Source organism: Nannospalax galili, unplaced genomic scaffold (genome assembly GCF_000622305.1).
Source record: "Nannospalax galili isolate Female #2095 unplaced genomic scaffold, S.galili_v1.0 scaffold300, whole genome shotgun sequence".
Lineage (NCBI taxonomy): Eukaryota > Metazoa > Chordata > Mammalia > Rodentia > Spalacidae > Nannospalax > Nannospalax galili.
In genome coordinates, this window is record NW_008347322.1 from 3,472,994 (window position 1) to 3,498,187 (window position 25,194).

General features: G+C 45.6%; 1 protein-coding gene across 5 annotated transcripts in view; it reads left to right on the plus strand.

Moving 5' to 3' along the window:
* The window catches only part of Sptan1 (spectrin alpha, non-erythrocytic 1), a 68,346-nt gene that overhangs the window by 12,519 nt on the left and 30,633 nt on the right, over positions 1–25,194 (plus strand). For 3 of the 5 annotated variants that reach the window (XM_008843992.3, XM_017800827.2, XM_029568704.1), the window contains 21 exons: positions 1,995–2,120; positions 6,514–6,654; positions 6,997–7,143; positions 9,052–9,185; positions 9,336–9,480; positions 9,558–9,712; positions 10,342–10,477; positions 13,701–13,802; positions 14,487–14,624; positions 15,469–15,579; positions 16,243–16,320; positions 16,417–16,572; positions 17,206–17,410; positions 17,839–18,020; positions 18,334–18,577; positions 18,770–18,892; positions 19,091–19,308; positions 21,494–21,586; positions 22,116–22,250; positions 23,920–24,068; positions 25,088–25,147. In XM_008843992.3, the coding sequence (XP_008842214.1) occupies positions 1,995–2,120; positions 6,514–6,654; positions 6,997–7,143; positions 9,052–9,185; positions 9,336–9,480; positions 9,558–9,712; positions 10,342–10,477; positions 13,701–13,802; positions 14,487–14,624; positions 15,469–15,579; positions 16,243–16,320; positions 16,417–16,572; positions 17,206–17,410; positions 17,839–18,020; positions 18,334–18,577; positions 18,770–18,892; positions 19,091–19,308; positions 21,494–21,586; positions 22,116–22,250; positions 23,920–24,068; positions 25,088–25,147 (2,978 nt within the window). The remainder of the gene's footprint in view (positions 1–1,994; positions 2,121–6,513; positions 6,655–6,996; positions 7,144–9,051; positions 9,186–9,335; positions 9,481–9,557; positions 9,713–10,341; positions 10,478–13,700; positions 13,803–14,486; positions 14,625–15,468; positions 15,580–16,242; positions 16,321–16,416; positions 16,573–17,205; positions 17,411–17,838; positions 18,021–18,333; positions 18,578–18,769; positions 18,893–19,090; positions 19,309–21,493; positions 21,587–22,115; positions 22,251–23,919; positions 24,069–25,087; positions 25,148–25,194) is intronic. The other 2 variants (XM_008843994.2, XM_017800830.2) reach the window with 1 other exon arrangement.

A 25,194-nucleotide genomic window follows, 5' to 3' on the forward strand; every position in this document is an offset into this window, starting at 1 on the left:
CTGGGATTCGAGCCTAGGTCTTCTGCAAGAACATTCAGTGTTCTTTAACTGCTGAGCCATCTCTCCAGCCCCGTCTGCATGCTTTAAACTGATGATTTTTGAACTACTGCCTGGAAGCCACTGAGAGAACATCTCCACAAAAGGTTTTGGTTGTTATTTTAGACTATGTTTTTGAGAAAGACATGGTACTATATTGTTGGTAGCAAAAATAGTATCGTTACTAGTCCCTTTAAGAGTCTCTTTTGGGGTTGGAGAGATGGCTCAGCAGTTAAGAGCACTGACTGCTCTTGCAGAGGACCTGGGTTTGGTTCCCAGCACCCATATGGTAGCTAACAGCTGTCCAAAACTCAAGTTCCAGGGGATCTGACACCCTCTCTGACCTCCATGAGCATTGCACGACATGGGTGCACTTACATACATGCAGGCAATATACTCATATACATAAAATAAAAATAATAAGTATGTATTTTTTAAAAAGTCTCTTTTGGGGCCTGGAGAGATGGCTCAGTAGTTAAGATCACTGGTTATTCTTGCAGAAGACCCGGGTTTGAATCCCAGTGGCTGCTGCTAACAATCATCCATACCTCCAATTACAGGGGATTCGACACCCTCTCCTGTCCTCCTTGGATACTGCAAGACATGGGTGCACTTATATATGTACAGGCAATACACTCACATAAAATAATTTTTTTTTTTTAAGTCTCTTAAGACTCATTGGAAAGTCTTATCAAAAGCAAAGCCTCCGGCTGGAGAGAGGGCTCAGTGTGTAAGAATGCTTGCTACTCTTGCAGAGGTCCTGAGTTCTGTTCCCAGAACCCTTATCAAGTAGTTCACAACTGCCTATAACTCCAGGTTCACGGGGTCTGACACCCTCTTCTGTGAGAATGTGCATGCACATGCCCCTACACAGACACACTCATATACACATAATTAAAAATAAATCTTTTTTTTTAAAGTGGAATGTGGCTAGCAAGATGACTCAGTAGGTAAATGCACTTGCTGTCAAGCCTGACAATCTCAGTTCTGACCGATATTCATGTGGTGGAAGGAGAGAAAACACATGCACTATAGTACACACAAGCACATACACAAAGTAAATAAATGTAATTACTTTTTTTTTTTTGGTCTTTTTGAGACAGGGTCTCCCTGTAGCCCCAGCCGGCCTGGAACTCACTATGTAGGCCAGGCTGGGCTTGAACTCCGAGATACGCCTGCCTCTGCCTCCCCAGTGCTGAGACAACAGGGCCGTGCCCAAAAGACTGGCCTCTTTTTTTTTTTAAAAAAAAAAAGAGGCCAGTCTTTTGGGCACGGCCCTGTTGTCTCAGCACTGGGGAGGCAGAGGCAGGCGTATCTCGGAGTTCAAGCCCAGCCTGGCCTACATAGTGAGTTCCAGGCCAGCTGGGGCTACAGGGAGACCCTGTTTCAAAAAGACTAAAAAATGAAAAAATAGAGACAAACCAAGTTCACACCTTAAAACCCAGCACTTGGGAGGCAGAGGCAGACAGATCTCTGTGAGTTCCATGTCAGCCAGTACTGCATGGTAAAACCCTGTTTCAAAACTAAAACAAAACAATAATAATAATAAATCTTTTTTAAAACTCAAAAGCAAAAAAAGAAATGGAGTGTAAGCAGGATTCCAGTCTGACTTCTAAAACAAGTAGAACAAAGTATTGTGTATGTTTAAGTGGGTTAATTGGGTAAATACTACATGCTAGGAAAGCTATCAATATGGTACTGTTTCTAGAAGGACTTAGGTATCTGTATAAAGGCCATTATTACCCTACAGACAATAACTAAAACTTGAGATGTTCTGTAGTATCTGCTCTCTGCAAAGCTGGAGGTCTTCACGGGCCTGGTGGTAGGGATGCAGTCTTGGTAATAAGGGTAGTTCCCTCCCTAACTAGAGGAAAGGGAACTGAAGACAGCAGTACTCTAGGGTGGGGACCAGAGGTACTATAATGTGATACTTGTGGCTGACTTGTTTTTGCCACCAGGGAAAGCTCCAGAAGCATCAAGCATTTGAAGCCGAAGTGCAAGCGAACTCAGGAGCCATTGTCAAGCTGGATGAGACTGGAAACCTGATGATCTCAGAAGGACATTTTGCATCTGAAACCATCCGGGTAAGAGCTGCCTGGTCAGAAGGTCTCAGTTGGAGGAGGAGGAGGAGGATGGACACTTAAGAAAAGATAGGCTTTAGTGAATCTGTTGTCTCAAAGAAGTGGCCCAAAACCCGGGTTTGTGATTTGGTTTAAATGACAGTAGACCAGTGTTTGTGTGTATGGTAGGAATGCTGTTCTTGTGGTAGAATAAGTTAGAATGTATTCATAGCTTTAAAAAGATGGTTATCGTCATTGTTTTGTCAGTTAACCTTTTCTATTTCAGAGGGCAGCTGGACAGGAAAGTTTATTAGTGAATTTGAGGATTTGAATACAAAGATAAATAGGAAGTCACAGATACATGTAGGAAAGTTTTCCATTGGAAAGCTTCTTGTCTGGATTATGGTGATTTGTCCTCAAAAGGCGCTTCTGTGGTCTGAGCAGCAAGCTGGTGAAGGTCCAGCTCTTAGGAATGATTGGTACCACCTGCAGGCCAGTGGCACCATGCTCTAACTTGGAGATGGGCATCTTCAAACTCTGGTCTTGCTTGTTTGGAGTTGAGAGGTAATTGGTCTTTCTCTGCTTTGTTTTAGTGTACCATAGTATTAGGGGAGCATGTTTTCTCATATGAACCACATTGAATGTCTCATGTGAACCACATTGAATGTCCCATGGGAGATGTACTCATTTAAGCCACCTTATTACACCTGCTGTTCCTGTGCTTTATGTTGAGGTCAAACTAGAACAGGCCAGCCTCAGATTCATCCTCTTGCCTCTGCCTCCCTAATGCTGGGGTTACAGTGTGTGCCTCCACACCCAGCCTTCTATTTGGTTCTTTGTTTCCAAAACCACATTCCGTTGAGGGCTTAGCCTGTCCCAGGCCTTTACATGTCAAGCAGTCTTTTTTTTTTTTTCCTTTTGTCTTTTTGAGACAGGGTGTCTCTGTAGCCCCAGCCAGTCTGGAACTTGGTATGTAGACGAGGCTGGCCTTGAACTCACAGACATCTGCCTGCCTCTGCTTCCCAAGTGCTGGGACTAATAGTGCATGCCACCATGCCAAACAGTCTTGAACATTTAGACAAAAGCTATGACCTTCAGCCTCAACTCAAGGTAAACCACCTCTACTCTTCCCTGGTAACCATTTGAAGGTTTCCTTCCCTACAATCCAGGCTGGTGCTTTTCAACACTAGGTGTTTATGTCATTGTGTTCCACACAGTTCTCTGACTTACTCACTCTGGGTGTTCCTGATGTGGACTTTCCTACCCACCTACCCACCCACTCACTAAGACCTGCAGTCAGTTCTAAGTTTATGATTAGTGACTAGTAACCATTATTAGTAATGATTTTAAGAAGTAAAAGTGGGGCTGGAGAGATGGCTCAGCAGTTAAGAGCATTGTTCTTGCTGGGTGTGGTGGCGCATGCCTTTAATCCCAGCACTTGGGAGGCAGAGGCAGGCGGATCTCTGAGTTCAAGGCCAGCCTGGTCTATATAATAAGTTCCAAGACCCTGTCTCAAAAAAAAAAAAAAAAAAAAAAAAACATTGTTCCTGCAGAAAACCCAGGTTCAAATCCCAGCACCCACATGGCAGTTAACAACTGTCCATAACTCCAGTTCCAGGGGATCTAACAGCCTCTTCTGTCCTCCATGGGTATTCATTGCATGACATGGGTGCACTTACCTGCATGCAGGTAATACATGTGTACACATAAAATAAAAATAATAAATAAAATATTTTTTTAAAAAAGAAGGGGCTGGAGAGATGATGGTTCAGCGGTTAAGAACACTAACTGTTCTTGCAGAAGACCCAGGTTCAAATCCCAGCACCCACATGGCAGTTAACAACTGTCCATAACTCCAGTTCCAGGGGATCTAACAGCCTCTTCTGTCCTCCATGGGTATTCATTGCATGACATGGGTGCACTTACCTAGATGCAGGCATAACACTCATATACATAAAATTTTAAAAATATTAAGAAAAAAAGAAGTAAAAGTGAGTGCCAGTTGTATATGATCAACCACTTTAATTATATTAAATGCATTTGGGCAGTGTAAAACATCTCTGCAATTAAATGCAAATATTTGTCCATTTCCCTTTGCTTTTTAATACAGATCTATACTAAATGAAACCAGGCACATATATGTCTTACTCCCTGTTAGAAGTTTTCGCAGAGTAAATGGGGCTGCTCCTGTTGTAATGTAACGCGGCTGCAGATGGGGCCTGTGATAAACAGTGTTTGGCTTTGGTGATTCATCTTGGGAGAGGGCCCAAGGCTGAGTTTCTTTGCATCTATTCTGTTAACTAGCATTTGTAGAATAGCTCTTAGTAGCTCTTAAGGTACTGTAAGACACGTAGCTCATCTCCAGGCTTCATCGTAAGCTTACAAGATGCCCTTTTCTCCATATCCTGGAAGGGTAGAAATTGAGGCTCAGAGAATTCCGAATAGCCTACCCAAAGTCCCACAGCTAACAATGGAATTTCAGTGGACTTGTCACAGTATTTGTTTCCAACCTGTATTTCATTCCTGTCTTCTTCCCTTAATGTTTCTTTGTTGTGTCTGTGAAAGCTCCTGCTAGCTCATGGCTCTGTTGAGAACTCCCCAGTCAGAGCCAGGCTTTCTTTCCTGCCCTGGCCACTCCCAGAGTTTATGTGTTGTGCCTCTCTCCCCACTTATGCTCCTGGATTGTAGGAAGCCTGCGTAGCTAGGCTCTAACCTTATGGATGGGAAAATTGTACCAGTACTTGAATGTGTGAAAATGAACTTGGTGAGGTTGACAGTGGACTTGGGGGTGAGGTTTCCAGCTTCTTTGGTCCTGATCTTGAGCAGGGAACTCCCATCATTCTATGCTGGGGCTCACAGTTCCCATGGTGATCCTGCGTAGGCAGTTTATTTGTCCCACAAGTCAGCAGCTTAGTTTGGCAGGGAGTGTTAGCATGGAGGAAGGTGGGTGGAGTTGGACTGTGTCCTGTATAACCTGTCTGTCACTGGTTTAGACTTTCACACCATACCGGACAGCATGGCGCCCCATAGTCACCGCCACCCATATTGGGTCCCATATCCGAGTAGGTGGAGTATTGACTTGCTGTTGGTTGCTGTGCAGTGCTTTTCACTTTCTTTTAGTGGTGGTGTTGTGCAGTCTTCATGCACAGGCAGAAGTGAACTGTGGGAGCCCTCATTTCCCCACAGCCTTCTCTTTGCCAGTGAAACATTCCTGCTTGTTTCTAAGAGACACTACCCACACTGACTGTCCCCTGGCTTTCACAGGATTTTTTTTTTCTGAGAGTAGCATTTCAACATGGGTGGAGCCCAGACTCCACTTATGTTGTTTCTATTACTGCTCGAACCTATCTGTGTGGTTTTCCTTTGCCTGCCAGTGTTACTCAGAACTCCCAGTATCTTGGGTGGGCATCATCAAGGCCCAGAGGTGGAATCAGGTACCAGAATACTGCACACAAACTGGAATGCTCTGAGTGTTCTGAAGTTCTCAAGGCCTTACTGGGCTTGTGCTGTGAGCACCCAACGATGCTGGGAAGTGAATTCATTTTGCATTGTGGCTGCTATTTGGGTGAAGTTTGAAATCCTCTTACTATTAGGTATCATGTTCCACAACTGTGTTACTGTACAAACCCTCTAAACCCTTATCTACCAAAGTCCTTTTTTCTTTTCCCAAGATTTTCATGCTATACTCACTAATTTAAATCGAATTTATTAGTGTGTCTGTGAGGATGGTATGACTAGGAGGAGGATATACCACAATGAGTTTGGAAGTCAGAGGACAACTTCAACTTTTAGGAGTAAGTTCTCGCCTACTGTGGTTTCTAGGGACTGAACTCGGGTCATTGGTCTTGCATGTCAAGAGCCATTACCTGCTGACCCATTTCACAGGCTCTGTGTTTTGAGATGAGTCTTACTATGTCTTCCTGGCTGGCTTCATACTCATTATGTTGTCTGAGCTTGCCTTGAACTCTCAGCAGTCCTCCTGCCGCAGCCATTTGGGGCTGGGATTACAGGTGAATACTTATGGAGGAGTGGACTTTAGATTTTACCCCTGAATTCCATTCATTCAGAATACAACATTCAGCAATTCCATGTTAAGTCGTCAGCCCTAACCTAGTAGTCATCTGGCCTAGGAATCTCATCTTAAATAATAGTATATAATTACTAGATATAAAACAGTAGTTACAGTTCAGCAGTCTCCATGAAGTGAACTAGGACAGCCCCTGAAGACCCATCACTTCTCACTAAGACGGAACCACTGCTTGTGCACTTTTTCCTTTCTGCTTAGAGGGTTGTTGGGTTTTTTTCTCTGAAAGATTTTCATTTGGAGCTCCCTGAGGTTGGTGGTAACTTAGCCAAACTGCAGAAGAGCCAGATCCCACAGAGTCAGTTTATTAGAAGTCTGATTTTTAATCTCCAGACACGTTTGATGGAACTGCACCGCCAGTGGGAATTGCTTTTGGAGAAGATGCGAGAGAAAGGAATCAAGCTGCTGCAGGCACAGAAGCTGGTGCAGTATCTGCGGGAGTGTGAGGATGTAATGGACTGGATTAATGATAAGGTATGCTCTTAGGAGGGCGTGTTTGCTGAGCCTTCCCCTAGGAATACCACAGACCCCTGTGATCACAGCTGAGAGGTAGCATCACTGCAGGTGCAGTCCTACATTAGGAAAAGGCTAGGAGTGGGACTGCTCTGTCTCATCTACTCTCTAGGGACCCTCTTTCTGGAACCCTGAAACCTGAGGTCTCTGGGACAGAATATACTGTAAAGGACAGAAGTGAGAAACTGCAAAGAAAGTTGTCCATTGAGGTTAAGATGGCCCCATCCCTAATGCATCTGCTTCATGGGAACATTTGGTACCAGCTAGTAATCAGTGACTCTGGATGTTTCTGTCCCTGAATAGGAAGCAATTGTGACTTCTGAGGAGCTGGGCCAGGACCTGGAGCATGTGGAGGTTCTACAGAAGAAATTTGAAGAGTTTCAAACTGATCTGGCTGCCCATGAAGAAAGAGTTAACGAAGTGAACCAGTTTGCTGCGAAACTCATCCAGGTGAGGGCCAGAATGCTGTTTGCTGCTCACAGCATCGTATAAGCCTGCTGGCATGTTCTATAAAAGAAAGCTTGGCTGGTCCCTAATTTTTTTTTTTTTTTTTTTTTGAGACAGAGTCTCCCTGTAGCCCCGGCTGTCCTGGAACTCACTATGTAGACCAGGCTGGCCTTGAACTCACAGAGATCCGCCTGCCTCTGCCTCCCGAGTGCTGGGATTAAAGGTGTGCGCCACCATACCCGGCCCAATCCCTAATTTCTAATGAATAGGTTTGTGTAAGTTTTTTCTAGATTTAAGTAAAGCTTCACACTGATTACCTCTAAATTGGAAACATGCTTTTTACCTTGTGGCCTTGGGCAGAAAGAACAGAGTTCACCTGATCTTTTTCCTCAATCCACTTTTGGCAGGGTGGGGTGAAGCTTTTACTGGGCTGCTAAAGCTCAGTCTCTGGAGTTTCTCAGACCTCAGACCTGAGTGCGGAAGCAAACGTTTGCCTAGTATTGGCAAGGCATCCACCAGTGCTGATGACTGTTCCCTTTCTCATTGAAGCTTTCCTGGGCTCTCTGGGGAACCTTGGGGAACCTGGTAATAAGTGGGCTCTCCACTGGCAGCTATGTGGAACCCATTAACCTAAGAGGGACTATAAGACAGCTGTGTATGGTGACACACCCTCTGTAATCCTGGCACTGGGAGGTTGAGATGGGGATGACAGATACAAGGCCAGCCTGAGCTATGATGTAGTCAGGCCCTGTGGGGAAAAAAAAAAACCAAAGGGGAAAAGGCAGGGAACACAGAGCATCCTTCCCTATGTGAGCTACCTTTTCACCTTCCTGTTCTCCAGAGTTCAGTGTGCTCCGAAGACATGGAGCAGTGGGAAACAGCTTTTGCTTTGGGGAAAATTCTTTTTGAGGGGTTACAAATTTTAAACTTACAGGTCTTCTGTAGGGCTGATAATGTATTTCCAGGGTTTTTTTTTTTTTTTGGTCTTTTTGAGACAGTGTCTCCCTGTAGCCCCAGCTGGCCTAGAACTCACTAGGTAGACCAGGCTGGCCTCAAACTCACAGAGATCCTCCTGCCTCTGCTTCCCAAGTGCTGGTATTAAAGGTGTATGCCACCATGCCTGGCATTGTGATTCCACTTTCTAGTCAGTGATTCAGAAAGTAGCCAGCATTGCTCGGTAATACCTCATTCTTCCAGAGAGCCAGTATCGTCCTCAGGTCTTGAGCCTTCCAAAGTTATCCTGGGCAAGAGCAATCAGGCCAAGTGCCTGCCTTCTCAAGTGGTGCCAAAGCCCAGAATGCTTTATCTGACCTCTTCACATGTTCTATTTGATCAAGACAAACCATTAAAATGTGGCGCACACCTGAAGTCACAGCAGTTGGGAGGCAGAGGCAGGCGGATCTCTGTGAGTTCAAGGCCTGCCTGGTCTACATATTGAGTTCCAGGAGAGCTTGGGCTACGGGGAGATCCTGTTTCAAAAAGACCAAAAAAATATATATATGTGATTGGTGGGGAAGGTGTCTCTTTTCTAAATCTAGGAATAGACTCTTGGGTCCTGAGAATCATTTTATCTGGGTAACAGTGCTTAACTTCCTTATAGACATTTGAAATGCTATGTTTTTGAGCACTTGAGGTAGATGGGTGCTGCACTAACTTGGACCCAATATGTTTGTTAGCAACTGATACTGATATATATATCTGCATATGCTAAGTACTCTCCTCCAAGAAATAGGAAAAAGTTTATTCAAAAAGAAGTACTCTTTTAGTTGCAGCTCACTTCATGTCACACAGAAAACCAGGGTTTCTTTACAGTGGTGAAGACTTTCCTGTGCACTTGGAACTAGTCCCAGGATGAATTGTTGGAGGAGCCAGAGGTAGTGGACAAATCAGTCTGTTCTGTTCTTTGTTTAGGAGCAGCACCCTGAAGAGGAGCTGATTAAAACCAAGCAGGATGAGGTGAACGCAGCTTGGCAGCGGCTGAAGGGCCTGGCTCTTCAGCGACAAGGGAAACTCTTTGGGGCTGCAGAGGTTCAGCGTTTTAACAGGTACCAACCCAGAGAGGACTTTGGGGACTACACACCTGCTGTGGGTTTCATAAAGTCATCAGCATGTGCTAATAAGCTATGAGAGCTGAGCAGAGCTCAGCTTCTTGGATGTTAGCTGTGTAATGGATTGGTTGGTGCCTCTTCTTGTAGGGATGTAGATGAGACCATTGGTTGGATTAAGGAGAAGGAGCAGCTCATGGCTTCTGATGACTTTGGCCGAGACCTGGCAAGTGTTCAGGCTCTGCTTCGAAAGCACGAGGGTCTGGAGAGAGATCTTGCTGCTCTGGAGGACAAGGTCTGTTTGAAAACAACTGATTGTGTAAGTCAGTTAGCAAGGGTCAGGAGAACGGTTCTGACAGAATGTGTTTCTAGGTGAAAGCTCTTTGTGCTGAGGCTGACCGCCTACAGCAGTCCCACCCGCTGAGTGCTAACCAGATCCAGGTGAAGCGAGAGGAACTGATAACCAACTGGGAACAGATCCGAACTCTGGCGGCAGAGAGACATGCACGTCTTGATGACTCATACAGGTACCAGCCATCCTCCTGAGCTTAACAGCCAGGATCCTTGTACAGAGAGTGTGGTCTGTGTGTATTATTTATAACTTCGTTAATTCCTCCATCCCTTCTTACGTCACTACGACTGACACAATGGAAGTACCCTAAAGCAGTCGGCATCGTGTGAAATAGTCCATTAAGCAGGGATTGGAGAAGAAAAGAACGCTTTTTTTTTTGGTCTTTTTGAGACAGGGTCTCCCTGTAGCTCCAGCTGTCCAGAACTCACTGTGTGGACCAGGCTGGCCTTGAACTCACAGAGATCCACCTGCTTCTGCCTCCCAAGTGCTGGGGTTAAAGGTGTGTACCACCATGCCCGGCTAGAAAAGAACACTTTTATTTACCGAGTTGGGTCTTGGGAATAACAAGGATGTTAAAGATGTGAGACAGTGACCAGCTAGGACAACATAAGGAGGCTACATCTCAGACAGCAGAAATGTGGGACAAGATTGGGGCCTCATAGTATAGACAGAACCTACATTTCTGACTTCTCCCGCTGTCTTTAGGTTCAGAGCATTTTTCAGAACATAGAGTTTAGAGCTCTAGGAAGGCCATTTTCTGTCTTCCACCGCCACTGCAAGTGATGTACCTTTGGTTTTCCTAAGGCTTCAGCGCTTCCTCGCTGACTTCCGTGACCTCACTAGCTGGGTAACTGAGATGAAAGCCCTCATCAACGCAGATGAACTGGCCAATGATGTGGCTGGAGCCGAAGCCCTGCTGGATAGGCACCAAGAACATAAGGTATGGCCAGGATCTTCCAGAACTGAAGGCATTAGCACATCAGTACGTCACTGTCTGGGAGGCCTGTGGTCAGAGCTGTTGGACTGATGCATACAGATGCCTCCCATTGTACAGTTTGCTGTTACTTTTGCTTTTTTTTTTTGGTCTTTTTGAGACAGGGTCTCCCTTTAGCCCCAGCTGTCCTGGACTGGGGCTACAGCTGACCAGGCTGGACTTGAACTCACAGAGATCCTCCTGCCTCTGCCTCCTGAGTGCTGGGATCAAAGGTGTGCGCCACCACGCCCATCCTTGCTTTTTTTTTTTTTTTTTTTTTTTTTTTTTTTTTTTTTAATCTGCCCTGCCTATTTCTAGTGTCTGTCATTGCTGAAGGCAGAGGAGTGAGCTCTGGCATGGGGTACTGCTATTTGCACATCTGTGCTGTCCTAAAATGTCTGTCTAGAGCCAGGCTTGACAGCATACCCCTAAATCCAGCACTTGGGAGGGGGAGATAAGAGAATCAGGAATTCAAGGCCGGCCTGGGCAAATGAGCCCCTTGCCTTTAAAAATTAAATAAATATACAAATTAAATAAATAAAAGCCAGGATTGGTGGTGCATGTCTTTAATCCTAGAGGCAGAAGCAGGTGGATCTCTTGAGTTCAAGGCCAGCCTGGTCTACATAGTGAGTTCCAGGCCAGCTGGGGCTACAAGGAGATCCTGTTTCAAAAAGACCAAAAATAAATGAAAAAGGAAGGAAGGGAGGGAAAGGAAAGAAAGAAAGAAAGAAAGAAAAGAAAAGAAAAGAAAAGAAAGAAAGAAAGCCGGGTGTGGTAGTACACACCTTTAGTCCCAGCACTGGGAGCAGAGGCAGGCAGCCTGGTCTACATACCAAATTCCAGGCTAGCTGGGGCTACAGGGAGACCCTGTCTCAAAAAAGACCAAAAAATAAATAAGTAAATTATTAAAATTAAATAGAGCTGGGCATTATGGTACACTCCTTTAGTCTTAGCAATTGGGAGGCAGAGGCAGGTGGATCTCTCTGAGTTAGAGGCCATCCTGGTCTACACACTGAGTTCCAGATCGGCTGGGCTACAGGGAGACCCTGTCTCAAAAAAAAAAAAAAGCCAGATGTGGTGGCTCACACCATTAATCCCAGCACTCAAGAGGCAGAGGCAGGTGGATCTCTGTAAGTTTGAGGCCAGCCTGGTCTACATAGTGAGTTCCAGGCCAGCTGGGGCTATACAGGGCTTCAGATACCCCTGGAACTGGAGTTAAGGAAGGTTCGTAGCTACCATGTGGGTGCTGTACTCTTAACTGCTGAGCCATCTCTCCAGCCCCAGTGGAGCTGTTAAACTCACCACAAATACTCTTAATTGCGGCAATCATGTAAATACAATGTTTCAATGTTAGGAAAGAATGCTTAAGTTTCACACGGTGGGTGATTCTCTTCACTAATGGAAACGTTTCAGTTGAACAGCAGATGTGGGGAGACAGTCTTTTCTCAAATGCTATTTACTTTTGTAGAATCCACTGACTTTTCAGAGAGGTGGAGACGTTTTCAGCTCTTATCATTCATTCAGTTTATTCTGTCAGGTATTTAGGGGCTGAGGAGCTGGCTCAGTTGGTAAAATGCTTGCCTTGTAGGCAACAGGACCTGAGTTTGATCCCCAGAACTTACATAAGCACGCTTGTAATCCCAGCACTGGGGAGATGGAAATGGAAGCATCCCTGGTGCTCACTGGCCACTCATTCCACCAGAATATATAAGCTTCATGTACAGTGAGAGACTCTGTCTCAAAAAGTAAGATGGTAGTGCATGCCTTTAATCCCAGCACTCAGGAGGCAGAGGCAGGTGCATCTCTGGGAGTTCAAGGCCAGCCTGGTCTACATAGCAAGTTCCAGGCCAGCTGGGGCTACAGGGAGACCCTGCCTCAAGAAGACCAAAAAAAAAAAAAAAAAAGTTTATGCAAGTTATCTGAGGAGAAAGGTATAAAACTTTGTTGATGTTAAGTGCATTAAGCCAGACTCGGGAGCAATAACGCTGTATGTTTTCTCTCAATGCATAATCTAGATTTAAGTGTATGTGTAGGTTACAAAAGAAGAGGAAGAGGTGTCCAGGCAGGGATGGAGAAGAGTGGGCCATGCAGTGCATAGGACATAAAAGGGAAGGAGACTGGCAAGAGAAAGGTATAAAACTTTGTTGATGTTAAGTGCATTAAGCCAGACTCGGGAGCAATAACGCTGTATGTTTTCTCTCAATGCATAATCTAGATTTAAGTGTATGTGTAGGTTACAAAAGAAGAGGAAGAGGTGTCCAGGCAGGGATGGAGAAGAGTGGGCCATGCAGTGCATAGGACATAAAAGGGAAGGAGACTGGCAAGGGGAGAAGGGGACAGAGGAGAGTGGCGGAGGGAGGGCTGAGTGAGCTGAAAACACAACAGAGAATTGTTCCTTGGCCTGCTAACCAGAATTTGTTTTTAAAGCATAAAACTTTCTTGACAGTATGGAAGGATTAACCAAGTACGATAACTCATCTAGTGTGTGGCGTAACGAATGATCTTTGTAAAGCAGCATAGATACACCCAATGCCATGCCTGTCAGAGGCCAACAGAGGTTGTGCATTTGCAATGAAACAAGTAAGCCAAGTCCAAAGCTAATGTGAAAAGACAGAGCCCACTCAGTTTTGAAGAAAATGGTAGGTGAGTGGGGTATTCAGTTTACCAGGTGCTAAGAAATCACAGTAAGCAAGTCCATGTGGGCAAGAAACAAATGGACAGTGTATAGGAGACGGCTCAGATCTCTGAGAATGTGTGTAACTTGACAAATGACGTGTGGCTTTCAGAGCCAGTAGAAAGTGCTTCTCAGTGAGCACATAGTGTTTTCACATTTGACTCAAGCTGATGGTTGGAAAACCTGCCACATCCTCCATTGTGTTCCTCATCTTTGCTGTGACAATCTCACTTGCTCTGATTATTTAAAATTTAACAGCTGGGTCTGGAGAGATGAGTCAGCAGTTAAGAGCACTAGCAGGTTCAGTTCCCAGCACCCACATGGTGGCTAACCATCTATAACTCCAGTTCCAGAGGATCCTGACCCCTTTTCTGGACTCTAGGGTACAACACACATATTGCACACTTACATAAATGCTGGAAAAACACTTACCACACATAAAAATAAAATTTAAAAATTTAACAGTTTTCTTTTTCCTGAAAGATGGTGGAAATAAAATGTCCCTTTGTTCTACAGGGTGAGATTGATGCTCATGAAGATAGCTTTAAGTCTGCAGATGAGTCTGGCCAGGCACTGCTGGCAGCTGGTCACTATGCCTCGGATGAAGTGAGAGAGAAGGTAAGGGAGTCAAAAGGGGCTTCTAAAGAGGAAGCAGGACCAGAGAGCACACTGTCACTGTGTCTGTCCAGTCATGGGTCCATCAAATATGAGAACACTTAGCCCAAGATTCTGCCTCAAAGGGCCAGCTTTCCCCTTCAGAATTCAAAAAGATATGTATAAAGTGGGCCAGTTGGACTGAGAGACCATGTCTTTTTTCTGGGATGTGTGTGACACATTTCTTACTTAAAAAGGACTTTGCAAGGAGCTGATCCTATTTTAGTTGTTGGAGGAAATAGGGAAAAAAAAAATTATGAGTGTCGGGCATTCATGAATTTCTTTAACAGGTTTTGGAGCACACAGTTGATGTTTCTCAGTGTCTGCTCCACTTAGATGGCTTTCCTTCCAGTGCGCTTTTTCTTTACGTACCAGTCTAATTGCATTTTTACCTAAAACATTGTGCTAATATGGCAAATTCTAGTTTAGTTGAGACCAAGTCAGCTCTCTTACATTTAGCACACACATGCCAGCTCTGTCGTATTTATATTTCTTATGATGAAGCTTATACATACCAAGCACATTTAAGGCCTTAGTATTGCAAATCAGAAAAAAATGCCTAGAGGATAGCATGAGGACTAGACTCCCAAAGACAGCCTGATGTGTGCCCAGAAAGCAGGAGGCTGACCTTGCTTCCTTTTCCCTAAGCTGACCATCCTCTCAGAGGAGAGAACTGCCCTGCTAGAGCTGTGGGAGCTGAGGAGGCAGCAGTACGAGCAGTGTATGGACCTGCAGCTCTTCTACCGCGACACTGAGCAGGTGGACAACTGGATGAGCAAACAGGAGGTAACAGCAAGAGCCCCACCACCCGTGGAGGGATGAAGGCTGTACTTGTCCACTTCTTGAGTGGTTTGTTTCTTTTGTTTCAGGAAGTCGGTGCCATTTCAATTTTGAATCAAATGAAGAAGGGGGAATTGTCATTGCTGAGACAGCAAGGCCTTTTTAGAAAAGATGCTAGCTTTTCAGATTTGTGGGATATAAAAATTTTTACTAAAAATTAGAATTTAGGGGCTGAAGAGATGGCTCAGTGGTTAGGAGTACTGATTGCTCTTGCAGAGGACCTGGGTTCGATTCCCAGCACTTACATGGCGACTCTAAACCATCCTTGACTCCAGTCTCAGGGGACTCTGAAGCTCTCTTCTGACATGGGTGCACTCACATCCAAGCAGGCAATACACTCATACACATAAAAATAATAAATAAAATGATATATTTTTTTTAATTTAGTATTGTGTGTAATCTAAATCTAAGAGAAGTTGCAAAAGCTATTTGAAAGCCAAGTGTGGTGGTATGTGTGTGTATTCTCAGTACTTAGGAAACTGAGGTAGGAGGATCACAAGTTTGGGGCCAGCTCAGGCCACCTAGGAAGTTAAGATCAGTCTAGACTGCATAGTGAGACCTTGTCTCAACAACCCCCCCCCAAAAAATATTACTAGAAAAATGTTTGGTAGAATATGCAGTAAGGATTTCTTAGTGTCATTGGTTGATTTTAAGAGAATCTGGAATGACTAGGGCCTTAATTGCCATAGAACATCTCCTTCTTGGATTTTGCCAAAGTACCCTTTCGCTTTTGGGTCATAGAAGATGATAATGCACTCTGTGACTCTACACACTTGTTTTCTTTCCCCAGGCATTCCTGCTGAATGAAGACTTGGGTGACTCCTTGGACAGTGTGGAAGCCCTTCTTAAGAAGCATGAGGACTTTGAGAAATCCCTTAGTGCCCAGGAGGAAAAAATCACAGTAAGATCCTTGTTGTATGATCCAGAGTGAACAGGAGCCACTCCCTTTTTAGGAGATTCTCAAGCATGCTGAATGAAGGAGCTGTGTGCAGGGCACTCCCAGGGGCACATGATGACAACATGCCATATAACACAGCATTGCAGCACAAACTCACTTGCTGGATAAAAGTGTCCCAAGACACTTCCCATTGAGAGTCCATCCTCAGAGAAAATCAGAAGTTGGTTGTGTGTGTCTGGCAGTTGTACAGGATCCATGCAGCAGTTTATGTCTCTAGGCTTGAGTGGAATGAACAGTCTTATTCTCTGTAACATCAAGCCAAGTTTTCTAGACATGTCCAGTTGTAACACGACTTTATGTCCATAGCGTTGTTCATCTTTGAGAGCCGCATAGAGTTACCCCCACAAAAGTCACAATTCCATCTCATAATGCTTTAAGTATGTTTAGAGTTTTGTATTGGGCCTCATTCATAGCTGTCTAGGGTACGTGTGCCCTGTGAGCCACAGGTTGGATATTCCTACTGAAGAAATGCTGCTGTTGCAACCATAGGGTACACACACTGACCATGTGAGACCTGGGGTGTTTTGTGACCTGTTCAGCAGTCCTTTCTCCAAAGCCCACACTAGGGAACAATGCTCACATGACAGCTCTCACCTCCCTTCCTAGGCACTTGATGAGTTTGCAACCAAGCTAATCCAGAACAACCACTATGCGATGGAAGATGTGGCCACCCGCCGAGATGCTGTGAGTTCCCAGGCGTTTCCTACTCCTTTCTTGCTGTACACAGGTTTTCCTTTTGGGGAGTATGAACTGGATAATCACAGGATCCCTGTCTTTCAGCTCCTGAGCCGCCGCAATGCTCTTCATGAGCGAGCTATGCACCGCCGGGCCCAGCTGGCTGATTCCTTCCACCTGCAGCAGTTTTTCCGTGATTCTGATGAGCTTAAGAGTTGGGTCAATGAGAAGATGAAGACTGCCACTGATGAAGCTTACAAAGTAACGTCCCGTTAGCATTGACATGTGGCACTTGGGGAGTAAACTAAAACCTTACCCTTTACACAAACTGGTTGTAGCTAAAGAAGGAAATAGGGGATTCCACAAACCACATTAGTTAACATAAGGTGACTTTATTTTTTGAGACAGGGTCTTATTATTTAACCCCAGAATTCACAGATGGCTACCTCCTGGGTGCTAGGAATAAAGGTGTGTGCCACCACACCCAGCGTTCTCTCTGTGTTTTAAGTATGTAGGTGTATTTACGTTCTGTTGCTGTGATAAATACCATGACTGCAACTTACAGAAGGAAGAGTTTATTGGGCTTATGCATGGCAGGAGGCAGCCTGAGTAGAAAATTGAATATGCATACCTTCATGCAGGCACAGGAAGCAGGGAGAGAACCTGGAAGTGGGATGTGGCTTTGAACTCTCAAAGCACACCCCAATGATGTGCTTCCTCCAGCTTGCCACATGTCCCTAAAATTCCATGACCACCCCCAAACAGTGCCACAAACTGGGCACTAAGTACTCAGATACTTGGAGCCCGTGGGGGACATCCTCATTCAAACCACCACAGAAGGTGGTTTGCTTATTCAAATTCAAGGTAGAACCACCCTCTCTCTTTGATTGGCAGGACCCATCCAACCTGCAGGGAAAAGTCCAGAAGCATCAGGCTTTTGAGGCTGAACTCTCAGCAAACCAGAGCCGTATTGATGCCCTGGAGAAAGCTGGACAACAGCTGATTGATGTCAACCACTACGCCAAGGATGAAGTAGCAGCTCGTATGAATGAGGTCATCAGTTTGTGGAAGAAACTCCTAGAGGCCACAGAACTGAAAGGTAGGAGAAAGTGGATGGTAATAGGAATGTTCAGGGAGGTGGGAAGACAGCTCCGGTATTCAGGATCATTTACTATCTAGGGGTCACTTTGCTTCAGTTCTCAATGCTTTGGTAATTTGCGTGGTTGAATGTGATGGCTGGTGGAAAACCTGAAGGGAATGGATTGCACCACCTCAGTTAAAATCGTAGATCCGCTGTGAGCCAGCAGCATTCTCTCATGGAGGTTAGAATGCTCTCTAAACAGCCTGTAATTCAGCCTCTAAAAGGTAGAGCAGAAATTGCGCTTGGTTTCCCTTCACTTTTACAATAAAAGTGATGTAACTACAATTCTGACCCATAAGCCTTCACCAGAGTACCGTGGCTCAGGAACAGTGTGAGAAGAAGTTTCACATTATCCAGTAGAGAATTAAACTTGCCTCCTTGAACAGGCATAAAACTTCGTGAAGCCAACCAGCAGCAGCAATTTAATCGGAATGTTGAGGACATTGAATTGTGGCTGTATGAAGTAGAAGGTCACTTGGCTTCAGACGACTGTGGCAAAGACCTCACCAGTGTCCAGAACCTCCAGAAGAAGCATGCCCTGCTTGAGGCTGATGTGGCAGCTCATCAGGTAAGTGCGAATTGGCGCCTGCAGTTGGGCAAGTCATTACAAAATGAGACTAGCATGGGGCGGGGCATTGACGTGTGTGGCTGTCGGACTGAACTCTGCATGCTTCTGCACAAAGTTACTCCCTCAGAGGTGTCTGGGAGCCCAAAGTGAGGGAAGGACATGGCAGAATATAAACTCTCAGGATGGGACAAGTACCATGTTATTTTTTCTTAGAGTCTGGTGAGTCCTCAGCCCCAGTAATAGCCTGGAAACATGCAGAACAGAGTCTCTCAGAACTGACTGCAGCTTTCAAACCTTGTCCTCTGGTTCCCAGGATCGAATTGATGGCATCACCATTCAGGCTCGCCAGTTCCAAGATGCTGGCCATTTTGATGCCGAAAACATCAAGAAGAAGCAAGAAGCCCTTGTGGCTCGCTATGAAGCTCTCAAGGAGCCCATGATTGCCCGGAAGCAGAAGCTGGCAGATTCTCTCCGTTTGCAGCAGCTCTTCCGTGATGTGGAGGATGAGGAAACATGGATTCGAGAAAAGGAGCCTATTGCTGCATCTACTAACAGAGGTCAGTCTGCCTCCACCAGGCAGGAATCCTGGCACCGCAACATCCTGTAGTACATACAGGGGATGTGTGTGTCAGAGGGAGTGAAATCAAGGTTCAGTTAATATACTGGAACCCTGGTGGCAGTGCTGAGTGGCAGTTCAGTGCTGACTTTCCTCTGTGGCCAAATGGTAAGGGAGTGGGCTCTGCTTTCAGGCAAAGATTTGATCGGGGTACAGAATCTGCTCAAGAAACATCAAGCTTTACAAGCAGAAATTGCTGGACATGAGCCCCGCATCAAAGCAGTGACACAGAAGGGAAATGCCATGGTCGAGGAAGGTGAGTGTGGTCAGTGACCAGGGCTTAGTTGCTCTTTATGTTCACCCCTGTTCCTTGAGTGCATAGACCTGGGCACAGCCAACTAGGCCAGGGCTGAGTGGCATCCCCATCCTGTCCTAACCATGTGACTTGGACTGTGCCTCACCCTTGTGAATTTTGCTAATATGTCACTGTACTTTTCACCATTGTCCCCTCCAGGCCATTTTGCTGCAGAGGATGTGAAGGCCAAGCTGAATGAGCTCAACCAGAAGTGGGAGGCATTGAAAGCCAAAGCATCTCAGCGGAGGCAGGACCTGGAGGACTCGCTCCAGGCTCAGCAGTACTTTGCCGATGCCAACGAGGCTGAGTCCTGGATGCGGGAAAAGGAGCCTATTGTGGGCAGTACTGACTATGGGAAGGACGAGGACTCTGCCGAGGTAATGGAAGCTCTGAGCATCAGCCTGCTAGGAAGATAGAGCAGGATTTAAAGTGGGAAAGAAGCAGGGTTGGAGAAAGGGGGTGTAGGGAAGGCATGGCATCACAGCAACTGGCTTTTAAGGTGTTCGCGAATCTTTCACTTTGTATTATGTAAGTTCGGTCATAACCAAAGGGAAAAGAAGACTTCGTGTACCTTCAACTGTTAGCCTTTGCCATTCTTTTCTCACTGATTCTCCGCCATGTGCTTGTAGACATATATGTATAGGCCAGTGGTGCACATGTGCAAACATAAATGCACATACAAGCCAACACTTATGTGCCCTGTTTTTGCTAGCCTTTTTTTTTTTTTTTTAAACTGTAACTCATAGTTTAGTCATAAAGATCTAGGTGTAGTCCACATATATTTTTTTGTTGTTGTTTGTTTTGAAACAGGGTTTCCCTGTAGCTCCAGCTGACCTGGAACTTGCTAAGTAGACCAGGCTGACCTTGATCTCATAGAGAGCCTTCTGCCTCTGCCTCCTGAGTGGTGGGATTAAAGGCGTGCACCACCTGGCTTCCCACCTCTTTTCTTGATAGTCTTCTCACAATGCAGAATGAGGGGCTGGAGAGATGCTCAGCAATTAAGAGCACTGGCTGCTCTTTCAGAGGACCCAGGTTTGGTTTCCAGCACCCACATGGGAGCTAACAGTTGTCTATAACTCCAGGTCCAGGGGATCTGACACCTTTCTCTGGCCTCTGTGGGCGTTGTATAGCATGGGTACACTTACATGTATGCAGGCCGTATACTCATAAAATAAAAGTAATAAAATGTATTTTAGTTGCAGAAGTAGAGAGCTTGGTGATAGAATACTTACCTCACATGTACAAGTTCTAGATTCCAATCCTGGTATCAAAAAAAAATAAATAAATCAAAAATACATTCCAAGTAAGTTGAACATTAGCATAAACCTTATTTTTTTTGGTTTAAAAAATAATTTATTAAAATTTCATATGTAAGTATTGTCTTTGCCAATATTTCCATCTTTCTCAGTCCCCCACCAACTCCTCTCATGTCCGCCCCCCCCCCAATTCCTTCTCAATTTCTTCTTTTTTTTTTTTTGTCTTTTTGAGACAGGGTCTCCCTGTAGTCCCAGCTGAAACTCACTGTGTAGACCAGGCTGGCCTTGAACTCAGAGATCTGCCTGCCTCTGCCTCCCAAGTGCTAGGACTAAAGGCGTGTGCCACCATGCCCCGCTCCTTCTCAATTTCTTATCCTCTTCTTTGATAAGTATTTTTACATATTGTTCTAGTTTGTCTTCAATTGCTGTGACAAAACACTCTGACCTGTACCAGCTTGGGGAGGAAAGGGTGTATTGGGCTTATATCTCCCAGATTTCAGTTCCATCAGGGACCCAAGGTAGGAACTCAGGGCAGGAACCTGGAGGCAGGAGCTGGAGCACAGGCCATGGAGGAAAGCTGCTTGCTGGCTTGCTCCCCTGGCCCCTGCTCAGCCCGTTTTCTTATGCAGCACAGCCCCACCCACCCAGGCAGGCCCTCCCACATCACTCATCAATTTAGAAGAAGCCCCTCAGACATGGCCATAGGCCAGTTCAATAGAGGCTGTGTCAAGTTGACAACTAAAGCTATTCAACAGAGAGAAAGAGAGAGAGAGAGAACCTACATTTTTTTCCCAGAGATGGGAGAAGTGAAAACTTTGCAGGTGGTGTTAGTGGGGAGTGACGTTGAGTAGCAGGTATGGAGGAGGAAGGGTAGTGTATGTAGCTAGCTTTGACATACTGTTGGCATTCTACTTCTTAGGATATGTACGGGAGATGATATTGTTTGTGAATCTATGTATTTCAGATATGTATGACTAGGTAAAGAAGGATAGGGGAAAGAAAAGACTATAACTCAGTTATCCCTTCTTTAAAGAGGGGAGAGATGGACTGGGAGATGGCACAGTGTTAAGGCGCCTTGCTGCCAAGCCTGGCAACCTGAGTTCCATCCTTGGACCCACATGGTAGAAGCAGAGAACTCACTTCCACAAGTTGCCCTCTGACCTCTGCTATGGTACACCCCTCCCCCCAGTCAGTAAATAAATGTAATTTTAAGCAGGACAGGGTGCAGGGCAAGCAGCAATCATATCCTCTTGAGACAACAGGGGACTCAGGAAGGACAAGTCTCCATGTGTAACTGTGGTTTCAGGCTCTGCTCAAGAAGCATGAAGCTTTGATGTCAGATCTCAGCGCGTATGGCAGCAGCATCCAAGCTTTACGGGAGCAGGCTCAGTCATGCCGGGTAAGTGGCACCACTGTTTTAGGCTACTGAGAGCACAGGATGGGGACAGGGAGATTGGACAGACCAGGCACTGCAGCACATGTTAAAGCTCTGGGTAACATACAGTGAGTCACATTTAAATGAGGAGTCTTGTTTTTGTCCTGTTTTTTTTTTTAAATGTTTTAATCATAGGTTCTCTCTCTGCAGGCTAGACCATGTAGCCCTCACTATGCAGGCCAGGCCATGTAGCCCTCACTATGCAGGCCAGACTGGCCTCAAACACGCAGTAGTCCTCCTGCCTCAGCCTCCTAAGTGCTGGGATTATAGGCTTCAGTCACAGGTCCTGGCTTTAAAAGTGAGGATTTTTGTTTGGTTTTGTTCTTTAATATACCTGACAGCTTGGATAAGATTGTACTGGTAGCTTCAGGAAAGAACTCTCCTAAGTGTGTATTTGATGAAGTTGGTACACTTGTTGCAGTTGACCTATTGTATGTTTAGATGACATGTTGTGTGTCATTTAATTATTTTACCTTTTCTTTTGGATTGTTAGCAACAAGTGGCCCCCATGGATGATGAGACTGGGAAGGAGCTGGTCCTGGCTCTCTATGATTATCAGGAGAAGAGTCCTCGTGAGGTCACCATGAAGAAAGGGGATATCCTTACCTTGCTCAACAGCACCAACAAGGTAAGGTGCAGTGGCCAGCGCTGGTCCATCAGCAGCATACAGTTTCCTTTGTTGGATATCTTTGGGTGGTAGACTGTGAAGAACCAGGAGGGTTTCTCCATCAAACTCCAGCTAATTGGTATTTACCCAGTGCCACATAAGTCCTGGGAGGTACTAAATCTGGCTTCTTAAATCTGGCTTGTGCAAATAGTGCCTTGAGTCTCACTAGGGGTCCTCACAATTGACCATCTCTGGGTGGGTTCTCCCTTTGTGCTGTGGTCTGTTGCTCCACAACTTGTACTGTTGTTGGAGTGGTAGTTGTGGTGATGGGCATGGAACCCAGGGCGTCCTGCAGGTTAGGCCAGCACTATACCACTGAGCTAAGCTCCCCAGCCTTCGCCCGTTAGTAACTCACTTAGACTGTACAGCTGTAGCTCAAGCTTGGAGGTTGTTTACGGCAGCTGTGATGTACCCTGTAGACTCATCAGCCTTTCTTTTTGCACATGCTCCTGTGACGCTGGCCTTGAAAGGAGGTGGTTACATGTTCCTTTGCATAATACCTGACTGGTCCCTAAAGGGTCCTGCCTCCCATCTTAGTTAGGTCTAAAGAATCATTCTGGACCATTGCTACAGAACTGTTTTTTTACCCCCATCATGAATGATTTAGGAAACTTGTGTTTCTTACCTCTCGGTGACGGCTACTTTAAACTGAAGCCAACCCTCAGTCTACCTAGTTTATACGAGAGCAGTGCTACCCTGTAAAACTCTGCGAGGTTATGAATGTTCTATGTCTGTGCTGCTCCTATGGTAACATCTAGATACACATGACAGAAACTTAAACTATAGTTGTATAACTGAGGTTCTTAATGAGTTCAGTTCCAGTGTGCAGAAAGCTAAATAGGCCCCTGTAGCTAGTGGCTGCAGTGTAGGACAGCATTTTTTTTTTTTTGGTCTTATTTGAGACAGGGTATCCCCCTGTAGCCCCAGCTGTCCTGGAACTCACTATGTAGACCAGGCTGGCCTTAAACTCTCAAAAGATCTGCCTGCCTCTGCCTCGGCTGCAGTGTAGGACAGCATTTTTTTTTTTTGGTCTTATTTGAGACAGGGTATCCCCCTGTAGCCCCAGCTGTCCTGGAACTCACTATGTAGACCAGGCTGGCCTTAAACTCTCAAAAGATCTGCCTGCCTCTGCCTCCCGAGTGCTGGGATTAAAGGCATGCACCACCACGCCCAGCTTGGACAGCATAATTTTTTACTGAATCAACAAGCGAGGGCTGGCCTCCATAGTTACCTGGCATAGCTATTTCAACTATGGTACTCCATGATGGCAGTACAAAGTGACTTCAAAGCTGTCATAGGCCTCTTAAAATGATTACCACTGCTTTGTGTATGTCTGCTACACTTGTGTGCAAACAGACAGCATGTCAGGTGGAGAGATGACTTAGCAGTTATGAGTACATGCTGCTCTTCCATAAGACTGGAGTTCAGTTCCTAGTACTCATGGTGGGAGGCTCACTACTGCCTGTAACTCAAGATCCAGGGGACTCTGACACCTGTTTCTGGCTTCTGCGGGCACCTATACACATGTGTTGACAAACATAGACTCAAACCACATTTTTTAAAAAAAAAAAAAGCCAATATGGGTTCTCTTGGGAAAAGAATATGCTCTCAGTGCCCTTCTCTCCCTTAGGACTGGTGGAAGGTGGAAGTGAATGATCGGCAGGGTTTTGTGCCAGCAGCATATGTGAAGAAGCTGGACCCCGCCCAGTCAGCCTCAAGGGAGAACCTCCTGGAAGAGCAGGGCAGCATCGCACTGCGGCAGGGGCAAATTGACAACCAGTAAGGGCACACAAGCAGCAAGGGGCAGACAGTGCTCAGGGCAGAGTCCGACCCTCAGGCCAGATGCAGTGTCTTGGGTCCTCTGGAGTCCTCTGCTCTTTCTTTTCCTCCGCCCCCATCTAGCCTCCCTGTCAGAGCCTAGATCACTGATACCTTAATCTCACTCATTTTGTTTTTCTCCCTGTTCTTGAGTTTCTTTTTTCTAAACCACATGTTACTACTTGTTACCGTGTTAGACGTTGTCTTGTGGTTCGAGATTCCTTTGAGGTTGGATTTTCAGATATCTTACCTCTTGGCTCTGCTTCTCTTTGGACAGCTGCCTAGAGAGCTTTTCGCTCTTCCATGGATTTATGTTCTGAGAATTGAATTTATTTTTTGAATTGGCTCTGTCCTCATTCTATAGCTGAGCCCCTCTGTGCCCTGTGACCCTCCTTTAGTTCATATCATACTTCACTAATGAAATCAACAGCTTTGGGAAATAACTAGAAAATCTATTTCTAAGCCTACTAGGTCTTAGAATAAGAGAGCTTTCCTGACCCAGTGATCCTTGACAAGGCTGGTGTCGTTTGTGCACTTGAATATTCTTACTGGGTAGACAAGGAAACACTTGGGTTTGTGTTCTTACCAGAGGCCTGGGTCATAAGTAGGAGAGCAACCAAGTTGATGAAATACATTGCTAAATTGACTTTTAAGTCAGTACTGTTCCTTCAAGTCCATTTTGTCCCCTGGCCTTGCCATGTGCAGCTAACAGTGTTGCAGTACAGGAAAGTCTACCTTGAATGTGGCAGACTTGTCAGAAAGATGAAGGTAAACTAACCCTCTCATTTAATTTTTCTGCTGTTTCTCCACTGTGATTTCATTCATGGCCTGGGCTGCTTCTAAGAGCTTTTGAAAGACTCCTTAATTTTCCCCACTTCAAAGCATCTGCCCCCATGGCACCAGTCGGAGCTGCTGCTTTTCATTCCTGTGGATTAATCCCACTAATTTGTACATGCTTTTGCTGTACCCCCTCTGTGCAGGACACGCATAACTAAGGAGGCCGGCAGTGTATCTCTGCGTATGAAACAGGTGGAAGAACTGTGAGTAGGCTGAGAGCCTCGCTGAGCACCCCGTGTCCACTGCTCAC